The 13,756-nt window shown below is 33.0% G+C and overlaps 1 protein-coding gene across 2 annotated transcripts in view; it reads left to right on the top strand.

The window, feature by feature from the left end:
- The window catches only part of LOC143084922 (transcriptional regulator ATRX-like), a 61,428-nt gene that overhangs the window by 9,417 nt on the left and 38,255 nt on the right, over positions 1-13,756 (top strand). Inside the window, exons 4-10 of one of the 2 annotated variants that reach the window (XM_076260987.1) lie at positions 737-820; positions 1,626-1,738; positions 2,599-2,779; positions 3,585-5,390; positions 6,099-6,365; positions 7,022-7,116; positions 7,872-7,959. In XM_076260987.1, coding sequence (XP_076117102.1) covers positions 737-820; positions 1,626-1,738; positions 2,599-2,779; positions 3,585-5,390; positions 6,099-6,365; positions 7,022-7,116; positions 7,872-7,959 — 2,634 coding nt within the window. The remainder of the gene's footprint in view (positions 1-736; positions 821-1,625; positions 1,739-2,598; positions 2,780-3,584; positions 5,391-6,098; positions 6,366-7,021; positions 7,117-7,871; positions 7,960-13,756) is intronic. The other variant, XM_076260988.1, reaches the window with a different exon arrangement.

Raw genomic sequence — 13,756 nt, forward strand, 5'->3', positions numbered from 1 at the left:
AAAATGAGAGCCATTCTATACAGAATTATAAGAGACTATTAAAATGCATAGATATAATACACAACACAATATGAAATAAAATACTACTTACAATATATAAAATTTCTACGCCTTTTTAAAATCAAATGACAGGTTTTGGCACACACACGTATCATATTTACATCTGAGAATAAAAACACTAACTTTTGGTTATCATCTAAAGTATTAAAATAATCATTAAAAGTTTCTTTCAGCAACAGAATATTAATGGTTTCTAAAATTGTCATAAAGAGGACATCTTAATAAAACATGCGCTTCACCTTCAATAAAAACGTCACATATATGGCACACTCTGTTATCTAAAACAATATTTTCATATCTCCCTGTTTCAATTCTTAGGGAAGCAACACCACATCTAAATTTGGCGAAAGCACTTCTGTGACTGAAGGGTAAAGCTATTTTGCAGTATTCCTCCGGTTCAAAATTTTCTTTAAACCGTCTGTAAGTTCAGAGCTTATTGCCACCTTTACCCGATATAGATTTATCAGAATGTAAAACAGCATGCCAATTATCGACATGTTTTTCGTGTAATTTTGACATCAAAAATTTTACAACAGTTTATTTGCATGATTATTTTTTTGGTACAACTACTTCTTTATTGAACTGTATAGTGTAAGGAACTAATGATATTTTGATGTTTAATACGTAGTCTGACCATGTCTTGTAAATGTTTAATTTAATCTGTTTTCCTACACAGGTACAGTTGTAGTAGAACCAGAACCAGTTGAAGAGAGTGCCTTTAAAGGTCCAGAATTCCCATCAAGCAAGAAAAAAGTCTTAGGTTGGTTAATCTCTGATGTAAAAAAAGTACTGTGGATTCAATTATTGTTTTGTAGTTATCAATTTTTCATGGGTTATGGAAAACTTGCATTTTTGTTGATTTTTTATTTAATGTTTCTACAATCTTTCAATACAAAGCATATAGAAAATGTGTAATTTGTTGAACATGTTAATTATTGGTTCACCTGTACCCAAGAACTCCGTGAAATATTGGTATCCAACCAATAACATTGAATCCACAGTAATGATCACAAGATTGCAACACAATAAAGATTACTGTCGGATTTACAAATTGAAAGAAAACCAAATATAAAAAGCAGACAGATTTTAATTTTTTTACACAAATTATATCAAAATTTAGACAACTTGTAATTCAACCCTATTTCAATATATTTTAAGATAAGACATGTAGGTTTAAAAATTGACTATAAATGAAATATAGAAATGGAATTTGATGAAAAAATAAACTTCTTTTAACACAAGTAATTACAACTACTACTTTATCTTTTGACAGATGTAAATTATTATATTATCAATAATCATAATATTACTACATTCAGATTTGCTTGATTTCACAAGTGTCATCTTATTCACTTAAATTGGGTTATGAATAAAATTGGTGTTAGAAATGACAAACGGCTGACTTTTGCAAGGCTTGTAAATTCTCTTTGGCCAATAAAATAATTTCAAAAACTAATGTCATATTCTGGACTATGTATGTGTACTTTAGAAGAATTCATACTTCCACAAGAAATTTATCCACAAATTTTCTTGTGCCTTTAACATGTTCAATATTCCTGTTACAGAAGCTACTGGGTATTTAGCCACAGTAAATTGTTCTGCTTGTGGAGATCAGATCAACACGAGTAAAAAAGGAGATGCAAGACGTCACCCAGAACTCAGTGTGCTTATCTGTAAGGTACGTGAGTTGTGTTCCGTTAAGATAACACAATATTACGTGTGTTTTGTTTTCTCACACAGTTAAGAGACCTGCAGTGTGTTTTAGAAACATGCAAAATAAGACATGTTCTTATTAAATTGAGAATGGAAATGGGGAATGTGTCACAGAGATATCTACTAATGTAAATAAGACTTTTCAGCAGAGAAAATGTCAGAACTCTGGAAGTCATGATCTCTGACCACAATGATCTTAACAGTATTGTAATAGACTTGTCTTGTGTTAAAAACTCACAAATGCATAAGAGCTAAATAAAATATTTAAACCTTCAAAATGAACATTACTTTTATTAATTGTTATTTGGATGGAGAGTTGTCTCGTTGGCACTCACACAACATCTTCCTATATCTATTAGATAGTTCTTTAAAGTCAATAGCACAATGGTAGGATCTTTAATGATTTCATTGTAAGGGTTACTATAAACTAAATCCTTGTATCCAGATATACCATTTGATTTTATATACTGTTGATTCTTTATTATTGAATGTTGTCAAGTCAAATTTAATCCCCTTTCAAAGTTTTTGATATTTATACATGATTAAAACCTAACCAGAAAGCACATTGTTCAAAATTCAATCTAACAATGGCTTATGTCAATATTTATTCTTAACTGAACCAAATGTACATTAAAAAGCAGAGAACACGTGTTAGAATCGAGTAAACAAATCTGTTTGTTATTGTAAAGCCTGAATATTTATTGACTTGAATTAAAATAGTCAATAACCGATACCTGAAACAGTGAAATTTGAATCTTTACATGGTTTAGAGAGTTGAATGAATATATATACTATATACATAATATATATATGTTGTTATTACAGAGATGTTACAAGTTCCATACAAGTGGTGTAATAAAACAAGATGAAGATGGACTTGATGAATATTGTCGCTGGTGTAGTGAAGGTGGCAATTTGTTTGGCTGTGATTATTGTCATAATGCATTCTGTCAAGCTTGTATCAAACGAAATCTTGGACGTGCTGAATTTTCAAAAGTCAAGGAGGGTAAGTATTGTATGAAATCTATATATAAAAAATGCTTCGGATTTATATGATCTAAACTACAAACTATAATGGTGATCCTAGAATAAGTCATTTGGACTATGGTTGAAATATTTTCGTTGGCAAACATACAATATCGCCTTTCTTTATACTGATCCATAAAAATATCTTTTAAACACAGGGAAGGCACTTTGAAATCTGAACTAGGGATAGCTTTTTCTCTGAATTATTTGGTTATGTAATTGCCTCTATAAGTGGCATCACTAGGTAACAATTAGTATTTTAATGGAGTGGCTCTAAATTGGAAATCTTCTAAAAAGTAAATAGAAATGAAGCTGTGTAAATTTAGAACTTACTTAATATTAATGTAAATCTATAAGGGCTTTTCCATAATATGTATGGTAGGGTTGGACACCATCTGACTTTTTGTTCTGTTGTTTGTAATAGATTTTGGAGCATTGACATTTCCAGGAATATCCTTGACAATATATGAAGGTTATTAACTCTGTACCTTATCACAGATGGAAATAAAAGTTGTGAAAATCCTAATACTTTTTATTTGCTTATTAATGTCAGATATATTGAATAAAACATAGGACTGAAAGTTTAATAGAATAAAATAAAAGAATTCCCAGCACCTACCATTTACATACAAACTATCACAGTCATTCAAAACATTGGCTATTCCAGATATTCAAAACATCACAAAAAAATATTGCTATATTAATTTAACATTTGCATTATTTAAATTACAAAAAAGGCAAGCTTATCTCTGTGTTAACAGTTTAGTTCTACACTTATTTTGTAGCTGATAAATTCAAGTGTTATGTGTGTGATCCTGCTCCACTGGCTGCCATGGTAGAACAATGTAATTCAGTACTGGATATGATCAGCAAAGAATATGAAAAGCTCAATGAATCGTTAAAGAAGAAAAAAGATGCTGAGAAACAAAAATCAACGAGTAAATCAGACAGTAAAGATAAAACAAAAGAAGAGGATAAAAGTAAGACTACAACAAATAAATCTCTGGTAATCAAATTACCAGGTATGGGACCAAAAACATCAACTCCAAAGTCTACTTCAGTATCAGGCACGGTTAAAACTCCATCCACCAATTCTCTATTAGCACCAGGTATGATTAAATACCCGGCTATCAATATAAATGCTTCAAATACTAACTTTGTAAGGCAGGCGACTTATCCAAAACAGAGCCTGGCACCAATGTACAATAACACATCTAAACAAAACATCATCTTTGTAGAGCCTACCAAGGGTTCTGCTAAACAGCTGGTATACGTCCAGCCTAAACCTCACAATGTACCCATGATGAGTTCTGTACCTCCAAGTCAACAGGCTAGAAATCCATTGAACTGGACAAACGTAACGGCTAAAAATGTTCCATTTATCACTGATCAGCTGATGCAGTCAACTAATGAATTACTCAGCTTGTTAAAATCTGTCAGAATCAATGTACAGGGTTCTAGCAGTTCTTTATCTAATATTGCCTTTGAGGGTAGAATGACTGCTATCACTTGTATGAAAAGTGGAGTAGATTTATTTCTTGGACAGTTATCAAGTATTGTAGGAACTGACATAGTACAGGCCAATGCGTCTAAAACAATGCTTGCCCCTACAGTCCCTTCTCAGCCATCACAATCTGCTGGAGTTAAATTAACTGGAGGTAACAGCTCGTTAATGAGTACATCAGAAAAAGATTTGATTGTGTTAGATTCAGACGATAGCAGAATGGAAGTGGAGGACGTAACTGATAGTGACAAGGGCAATAACTCTGAAAAAGATACAGCAAGTTGTGATATAATCAGTATTGAAAGTAAAGATATTAATAAACATGAAGACAAATCAAATGATAAAGACAAGAAAGAAAAAAAAGAGGACTCTATAGTAAAAGAAGACAAATCGAGTGATAAGGACAAGAAAGAGAAAAAAGAAGACTCTTTAGTAAATGGAGATAAGAATGTTGAAATATCAGAAGACAAAACCTCTGAAGAATCAAATGAATCAGAGGACACTAAAAACTCTAAATCAGACGAGTCCAAGAGGGATGTCTCTAAAAAATCTAAATCAGACGAGTCCAGGTCTGATGTCTCTAAAAAACCTGAAAAGAAAAATGACAAAGAATCCGACTATGAGTCTTCAACGGAAGCTGAAAATGATGCAGCACATCTAGAATTGCTGCAGGAACTACAAGAACTTTCAGGCGCTATAGAGGAGAAAAAGGAGGAAAATGAGGAGGAAAAGTCAAAGGATAAGAAAGAGGGCAAGCAGAAAAAGGAACAGGAAAAATCAAAAGAGAAGAAAGAGGGCAAGCAAAAAAAGGAAGATGAAAAATCTTCAGATAAAAAAGAGCGAAAGCAAAATAAGGAAGATGAAAAATCGAAAGACAAAAAGGAGGGCAAACAAAAAAAGGAAAATGAAAAATCAAGGGCAAGAAAAGAAAGCTCTGAAAAGAATGAAAAAAAGAAAGATGATAATGAAAGTAGTGATGATTCCTCCAGCAGTGGAAGTGAAAGTGATGACGAAGATTCAGATAATTCTAAAGATTCAGATTTTAATGTTAAATCAGAAAGGAGAACAAGAAGATCTGACATGAAAGGTAATAATATACATACATCTTAGATATGTATAAAGTATGGGTTAAAAAAAAATGGAGACATTGGGACATTTTTGTATTTGTTACTAAAGGCATTCAAGCAATCAATACAAGCATTGGTTGATCGCATTTTGTCGCTAAACATGAAAGTGATTTTTGCATACTTAAAACTGTGTTCAGTTAACAGACAGAGAATTCTTAGAAGTGTGATACAGTCGGAAAACCTCATTAATGCAATATCACATTGACTGAAACTTTACTTTTGGTATAAAAAAACAAAACATGTTTTGTGCACCTTGATTATGGCTTTGTAAATTTCAATGAAGTATAATACAAATGTACATAATATATATGTGTATGTTTTTGTCAATTGTCATGATTGTCCTGAAGTTGTTCTTTTGTATGTAAATGAATCGGTATAATTTTTGCTCTCAAACTTTATTTTTATCAGCTTAGATATTATTTTGACAAAGTAAGTCATATTTGCTGCAAACCAGGTTAAACATGGAAAATAAATTTTGAATGATGTACTAGTTTACCTGTTAGCCATCTTATAACCAAAAATAAGAAATAACTAAAGATCCAAAGGATTGTCTAAGTGTGAAGGATTAAAAAAACATAAATTTAAATTGTGCATGGTGTAAAATATACCTTACTGTCAAAATAAATGTTAAGAATTTACATAAAGAAATGTTATATTTATATTTGTAGCGTCAGAGAAAAAGAAATTCCAGGATCTTAGAAATAAAAGAAAGGAAAAAGAAAGATCTGCTAAGAAAAAAGCAAAAGAAGAAAAAAGGAGAAAGGGGTCTGATGAATCTGACTTTGATGATGAACTTGAAAATGAAATTGACAAGTTGGAAAAAGATCCCGTGATAAAGAAAGGAAAAAGGAAAAAAGAAAAAGAGGAAGAAGACAAAGGAAAGTCAAAAAAGGAGAAGAAGACAGAAAAAAAGAAAGTTGAAAAATCTACAAAAGGTAAAATTGTCAGTCTTCGCAAAAAAAAAAATTATAGACTGAGATTTATCATGTAAACAGGATTCTCCCTAAGGATTTTTGAAAGTGATTCCTATTTTCACCATGTCTAGTCAAACAGTGAAAAAAATTGTATTGCTATATTATTTTTTATTTCATTCTCCATGAAGCAAGGAATAACACCATCAAAATTTGATTATTATTTAAACTTCTATGAAATGTGTGCTCATTTGATGAAACATTTTAGAATCTTGATTAATATTTGTATTCACAATTTTTGAAAATGATTTGTCTTGTTAGATTTTCATGAGTTCAGGAATCATGGACTCCCCTTAGTGAATACTCTGCAAAATGAACACAAACAGGTTAAAAAAGGTCAACTGAGCTCATAATTAAGTACATACATGTATGTTACATACCAATCATGTTTAGAATTTGATAGTATATGTATGGAAAGTATCGTCATAGATACCAACCATATTTATAGTCGAGACTTGGATGTTTTAATTTGCACTCAATTAAGAAACCTATCTATCTTTTGATCTGAAAATCTCCAAAAGAGAACAAAAAAATGTAAATTTAAGACTATGGTGTTCAGTAATAACAATAAACACTTTATTAAAGCTATAATTTTGACATTTCCATACATATTTTATCAGAGAAAAAGAAAGGCACAGATTTAGATGATTTGAGTTCAACAGAGGAAGACAATGTGGAGGAAGATGATGAGGAGGAGGACAAGGAAAATGAAGAGGTAAGAGCTGGTAGAGATAAAATTGAGAATTGAAATGGGAAGTTTTTCAACGAGACAACAACCCAACCAAGAGCAGATAACAGCTGAAGGCCACCAATGGGTCTTCAATGCAGCAAGAAAAATCCTGCAACCTGAGGTTGGCCTCAACTGGCTCCCTAAATAAAAATATGTACTAGTTCAGTGAAAATTGACTTCATACCAAACTTCAAAACATACAAATGAACTAAAATTAAAAAACATACAAGACCAACAAAGGCCAGAGGCTCCTGACTTGGGTCAGATGTAGGTCCAGTTCTAATTATACATACTAGAACACATTGTGGTCCTAATCATATTGTAGGTATTTAAACATATAGATCATATGATAACAATAAAGACATAGGTTTGGACAACAATTCTTTAGATAATTCTACAAAATGGTATTAGATGCATACTGGAAAAAGACCCATGACCAACATTCAATAATCAAACTTCCCTTCCTTCCCTTCGGCATACACTTTAATGGAATAGCCCTGACCATGTGCCATCATCAAAGTAAACATCAACAACGTCATAGGTAGAATAGAGATTATCTGTTGTCTTTTAAACTATAGGAAGTTTCTTGGCCACATTTCTTCTCAAGGCTTTTGCCCTACAGTGAGGTTGTAGCTTAGAAACACTTTTTTGTTTGAAAATATCACTATAATCTATAACTTCTAATTAAATGCTACTACAAAGCCTTGTCCTATGTAATTGTGTATTTTGTTTTGTTTTAGGTCCCTATGGATGCAGATGATGGTGATGCAACAGAAGATCTCAGTGCTGCTGAAAATGAAGATGTAGTGGACGACAGCAGTGACTCAGGTAAAAACTAATAGATCTTTACATACAGGCTATGATGTTTATGGGACCAGTAATAATTGAAGAAAGTCATTAGACATGAAAATAGACTTACCCCTCTTTGTTTTAGAAAAACAAAAAGATGCTTCATCTTTCTAAGGGGGAAAAATAATCCCATAATCTAAAAGGAAATGTGAGCTTTTGCCATCACTTGTCGTCGTCGTCCGTCCGTCGTCGTCGTTGTCGTCGTAAACTATTTCAAAGATCTTCTTCTCTGAAACTACTGAATCAATTCAAACCAAACTTCATCTGATTGATTCCTAGGGTATCTAGAATAAAGTTTGTGTTTTAATTCCCATTTCATCAAAAAACATGGCCGCCATGGCTAAAAATAGAACATAGGGGTAAAATGCAGTTTTTGGCTTATAACTCAAAAACCAAAGCATTTAGAGCAAATCTGACGGTGTAAAATTGTTTATCAGGTCAAGATCTAACTGCCTGGAAATTTTCAGATGAATCGGACAACCCGTTGTTAGGTTGCTGCCCCTGAATTGGTAATTTTAAGGAAAATTTTGCTATTTTTGGTTATTATCTTGAATATTATTATAGATAGAGAAAAACTGTAAATAGAAAAAATGTTCAGCAAAGTAAGATTTACAAATAAGTCAACAGGTTCAAAATGGTCAGTTGACCCCTTTAGGAGTTATTGCCCTTTATAGTCAATTTTTAACCATTTTTCGTAAATCTTAGTTATCTTTTAAAAAAATCTTCTCCTCTGAAACTACTGGGCCAAATTTAACCAAATATGGCCAAAATCATAATTAGGGTATCAAGTTTAAAAATTGTGTCCGGTGACCCGTCCAACCAACCAAGATGGCCGCCATGGCTAAAAATAGAACATAGTGGTAAAATGCAGTTTTTGGCTTATAACTCAAAAACCAAAGCAATTAGAGCAAATCTGACAAGTGGTAAAATTGTTTATTAGGTCAAGATTTAACTGCCTGGAAATTTTCAGATGAATCGGACAACCCGTTGTTAGGTTGCTGCCCCTGAATTGGTAATTTTAAGGAAATTTTTGCTATTTTTAGCTCACCTGACCTGAAAGGTCAAGTGAGCTTTTCTCATCACTTGGCGTCCGTTGTCCGTCGTCCTGCGTCCGTCGTCTGTCGTCCGTCGTCCGTCGTCCGTAAACTTTTACAAAAATCTTCTCCTCTGAAACTACTGGGCCAAATTCTACCAAACTTGGCCACAATCATCCTTGGGGTATCTAGTTTAAAAAATGTGTGGCGTGACCCGTCAAACCAACCAAGATGGCCGCCATGGCTAAAAATAGAACATAGGGGTAAAATGCAGTTTTTGGCTAATAACTCAAAAACCAAAGCATTTAGAGCAAATCTGACAGGGTAAAGTGGTTGATCAGGTCAAGATCTATCTGCCTTGAAATTTTCAGAAGAATAGGACAACCTGTTGTTGGGTTGCTGCCTGTGAAATGGTTATTTTAAGGAAATTTTGCAGTTTTTGGTTATTATCTTGAATACTATTATAGATAGAGATAAACTGTAAACAGCAATAATGTTCAGCAAAGTAAGACCTACAAATAAGTCAACATGACCAAAATTGTCAGTTGACCCCTTAAGGAGTTATTGCCCTTTATAGTCAATTTTTAACAACTTTTCGTCATTTTTTGTAACTTTTCTAAAAATCTTCTTCTCCAAAACTACTTTGCCAAATTTAACCAAACTTGGCCACAATTATCATTGTGGTTTATAGTTTAAAAAATGTGTCCGATGACCCAGCCTGCCAAACAAAATGGCCGACATGGCTAAAATTAGAACATAGTGGTAAAATGCAGTTTTTGCTTTATATCTTTGAAACTAAGACATTTAGGGCAAATCTTTCAAGATTTAAATGTCCATCAGAATAAGAGATATCCCCTCACAAATTTTGAGTTGAATCGGACAACCTGTTGTTGGGTTGCTGCCCTAAAATTGGTGATTTTAAGGAAATTTTGCAGTTTTTGGTTATTATCTTGAATACTATTATAGATAGAGATAAACTGTAAACAGCAATAATGTTCAGCAAAGTAAGATCTACAAATAAGTCAGCATGATCAAAATTGTTAGAGGACCCCTTAAGGAGTTATTGCCCTTTATAGTCAATATTGAACAACTTTTGTCATTTTTGTAACTTGTATAAAAATCTTTTCTAAAACGACTTGGCCAAATTTAACCAAACTTGGCCACAATCATAATACTAGGGTATCTATTTTAAAAAATAGTGTCTAATGACCCCGCCTACCAACGAAGATGGCCGACATCAGTAAACACATTAACAGGTGAGCGACACAGGCTCTTGAGAGCCTCTAGTTGGTTATTATTTTCTTGAATATTATTATAGATAGAGATAAACTGTAAATAGAAAAAATGTTCAGCAAAGTAAGATTTACAAATAAGTCAACAGGTCCAAAATGGTCAGTTGACCCCTTTAGGAGTTATTGCCCTTTATAGTCAATTTTTAACCATTTTTCGTAAATCTTAGTTATCTTTTACAAAAATCTTCTCCTCTGAAACTACTGGGCCAAATTTAACCAAATATGGCCAAAATCATAATTAGGGTATCAAGTTTAAAAGTTGTGTCCGGTGACCCGTCCAACCAACCAAGATGGCCGCCATGGCTAAAAATAGAACATAGTGGTAAAATGCAGTTTTTGGCTTATAACTCAAAAACCAAAGCATTTAGAGCAAATCTGACGGTGTAAAATTGTTTATCAGGTCAAGATCTAACTGCCTGGAAATTTTCAGATGAATCGGACAACCCGTTGTTAGGTTGCTGCCCCTGAATTGGTAATTTTAAGGAAAATTTTGCTATTTTTGGTTATTATCTTGAATATTATTATAGATAGAGAAAAACTGTAAATAGAAAAAATGTTCAGCAAAGTAAGATTTACAAATAAGTCAACAGGTCCAAAATGGTCAGTTGACCCCTTTAGGAGTTATTGCCCTTTATAGTCAATTTTTAACCATTTTTCGTAAATCTTAGTTATCTTTTAAAAAAATCTTCTCCTCTGAAACTACTGGGCCAAATTTAACCAAATATGGCCAAAATCATAATTAGGGTATCAAGTTTAAAAATTGTGTCCGGTGACCCGTCCAACCAACCAAGATGGCCGCCATGGCTAAAAATAGAACATAGTGGTAAAATGCAGTTTTTGGCTTATAACTCAAAAACCAAAGCAATTAGAGCAAATCTGACAAGTGGTAAAATTGTTTATTAGGTCAAGATTTAACTGCCTGGAAATTTTCAGATGAATCGGACAACCCGTTGTTAGGTTGCTGCCCCTGAATTGGTAATTTTAAGGAAATTTTTGCTATTTTTAGCTCACCTGACCTGAAAGGTCAAGTGAGTTTCTCATCACTTGGCGTCCGTTGTCCGTCGTCTGTCGTCCGTCGTCCGTCGTCCGTAAACTTTTACAAAAATCTTCTCCTCTGAAACTACTGGGCCAAATTCTACCAAACTTGGCCACAATCATCCTTGGGGTATCTAGTTTAAAAAATGTGTGGCGTGACCCGTCAAACCAACCAAGATGGCCGCCATGGCTAAAAATAGAACATAGGGGTAAAATGCAGTTTTTGGCTAATAACTCAAAAACCAAAGCATTTAGAGCAAATCTGACAGGGTAAAGTGGTTGATCAGGTCAAGATCTATCTGCCTTGAAATTTTCAGAAGAATAGGACAACCTGTTGTTGGGTTGCTGCCTGTGAAATGGTTATTTTAAGGAAATTTTGCAGTTTTTGGTTATTATCTTGAATACTATTATAGATAGAGATAAACTGTAAACAGCAATAATGTTCAGCAAAGTAAGACCTACAAATAAGTCAACATGACCAAAATTGTCAGTTGACCCCTTAAGGAGTTATTGCCCTTTATAGTCAATTTTTAACAACTTTTCGTCATTTTTTGTAACTTTTCTAAAAATCTTCTTCTCCAAAACTACTTTGCCAAATTTAACCAAACTTGGCCACAATTATCATTGTGGTTTATAGTTTAAAAAATGTGTCCGATGACCCAGCCTGCCAAACAAAATGGCCGACATGGCTAAAATTAGAACATAGTGGTAAAATGCAGTTTTTGCTTTATATCTTTGAAACTAAGACATTTAGGGCAAATCTTTCAAGATTTAAATGTCCATCAGAATAAGATATATCCCCTCACAAATTTTGAGTTGAATCGGACAACCTGTTGTTGGGTTGCTGCCCTAAAATTGGTGATTTTAAGGAAATTTTGCAGTTTTTGGTTATTATCTTGAATACTATTATAGATAGAGATAAACTGTAAACAGCAATAATGTTCAGCAAAGTAAGATCTACAAATAAGTCAGCATGATCAAAATTGTTAGAGGACCCCTTAAGGAGTTATTGCCCTTTATAGTCAATATTGAACAACTTTTGTCATTTTTGTAACTTGTATAAAAATCTTTTCTAAAACGACTTGGCCAAATTTAACCAAACTTGGCCACAATCATAATACTAGGGTATCTATTTTAAAAAATAGTGTCTAATGACCCCGCCTACCAACGAAGATGGCCGACATCAGTAAACACATTAACAGGTGAGCGACACAGGCTCTTGAGAGCCTCTAGTTGGTTATTATTTTCTTGAATATTATTATAGATAGAGATAAACTGTAAATAGAAAAAATGTTCAGCAAAGTAAGATTTACAAATAAGTCAACAGGTCCAAAATGGTCAGTTGACCCCTTTAGGAGTTATTGCCCTTTATAGTCAATTTTTAACCATTTTTCGTAAATCTTAGTTATCTTTTACAAAAATCTTCTCCTCTGAAACTACTGGGCCAAATTTAACCAAATATGGCCAAAATCATAATTAGGGTATCAAGTTTAAAAGTTGTGTCCGGTGACCCGTCCAACCAACCAAGATGGCCGCCATGGCTAAAAATAGAACATAGTGGTAAAATGCAGTTTTTGGCTTATAACTCAAAAACCAAAGCAATTAGAGCAAATCTGACAAGTGGTAAAATTGTTTATTAGGTCAAGATTTAACTGCCTGGAAATTTTCAGATGAATCGGACAACCCATTGTTAGGTTGCTGCCCCTGAATTGGTAATTTTAAGGAAATTTTTGCTATTTTTGGTTATTATTTTCTTGAATATTATTATAGATAGAGATAAACTGTAAATAGAAAAAATGTTCAGCAAAGTAAGATTTACAAATAAGTCAACAGGTCCAAAATGGTCAGTTGACCCCTTTAGGAGTTATTGCCCTTTATAGTCAATTTTTAACTATTTTTCGTAAATCTTAGTTATCTTTTACAAAAATCTTCTCCTCTGAAACTACTGGGCCAAATAAAATCAAACTTGGCCACAATCATCATTGGGGTATCTAGTTTAAAAATTGTGTCCAGTGACTTGGCCAACCAACCAAGATGGCCACCATTGCTAAAAATAGAACATAGGGGTAAAATGCAGTTTTGGGCTTATAACTCAAAAACCAAAGCATTTAGAGCAAATCTGACAGTGGGAGAAATTGTTTATTAGGTCCAGATCTATTTGCTCTAAAATTTTTAGATGAATTGGACAACTGGTTGTTAGGTTGCTGCCCCTGAATTGGTAATTTTAAGGAAATTTTGATGTTTTTGGTTATTATCTTGAATACTATTATAGATAGAGATAACCTGTAAAACAGCTATAATGTTCAGAAAAGTAAGATTTACAAATAAGTCAACATGACTGAAATGGTCAATTGACCCCCTAAGGAGTTATTGTCCTTTATAGTCAATTTTTAAAAATTTTCTTAAAATTAGTAA

Source organism: Mytilus galloprovincialis, chromosome 8, assembly GCF_965363235.1.
Source record: "Mytilus galloprovincialis chromosome 8, xbMytGall1.hap1.1, whole genome shotgun sequence".
NCBI lineage: Eukaryota > Metazoa > Mollusca > Bivalvia > Mytilida > Mytilidae > Mytilus > Mytilus galloprovincialis.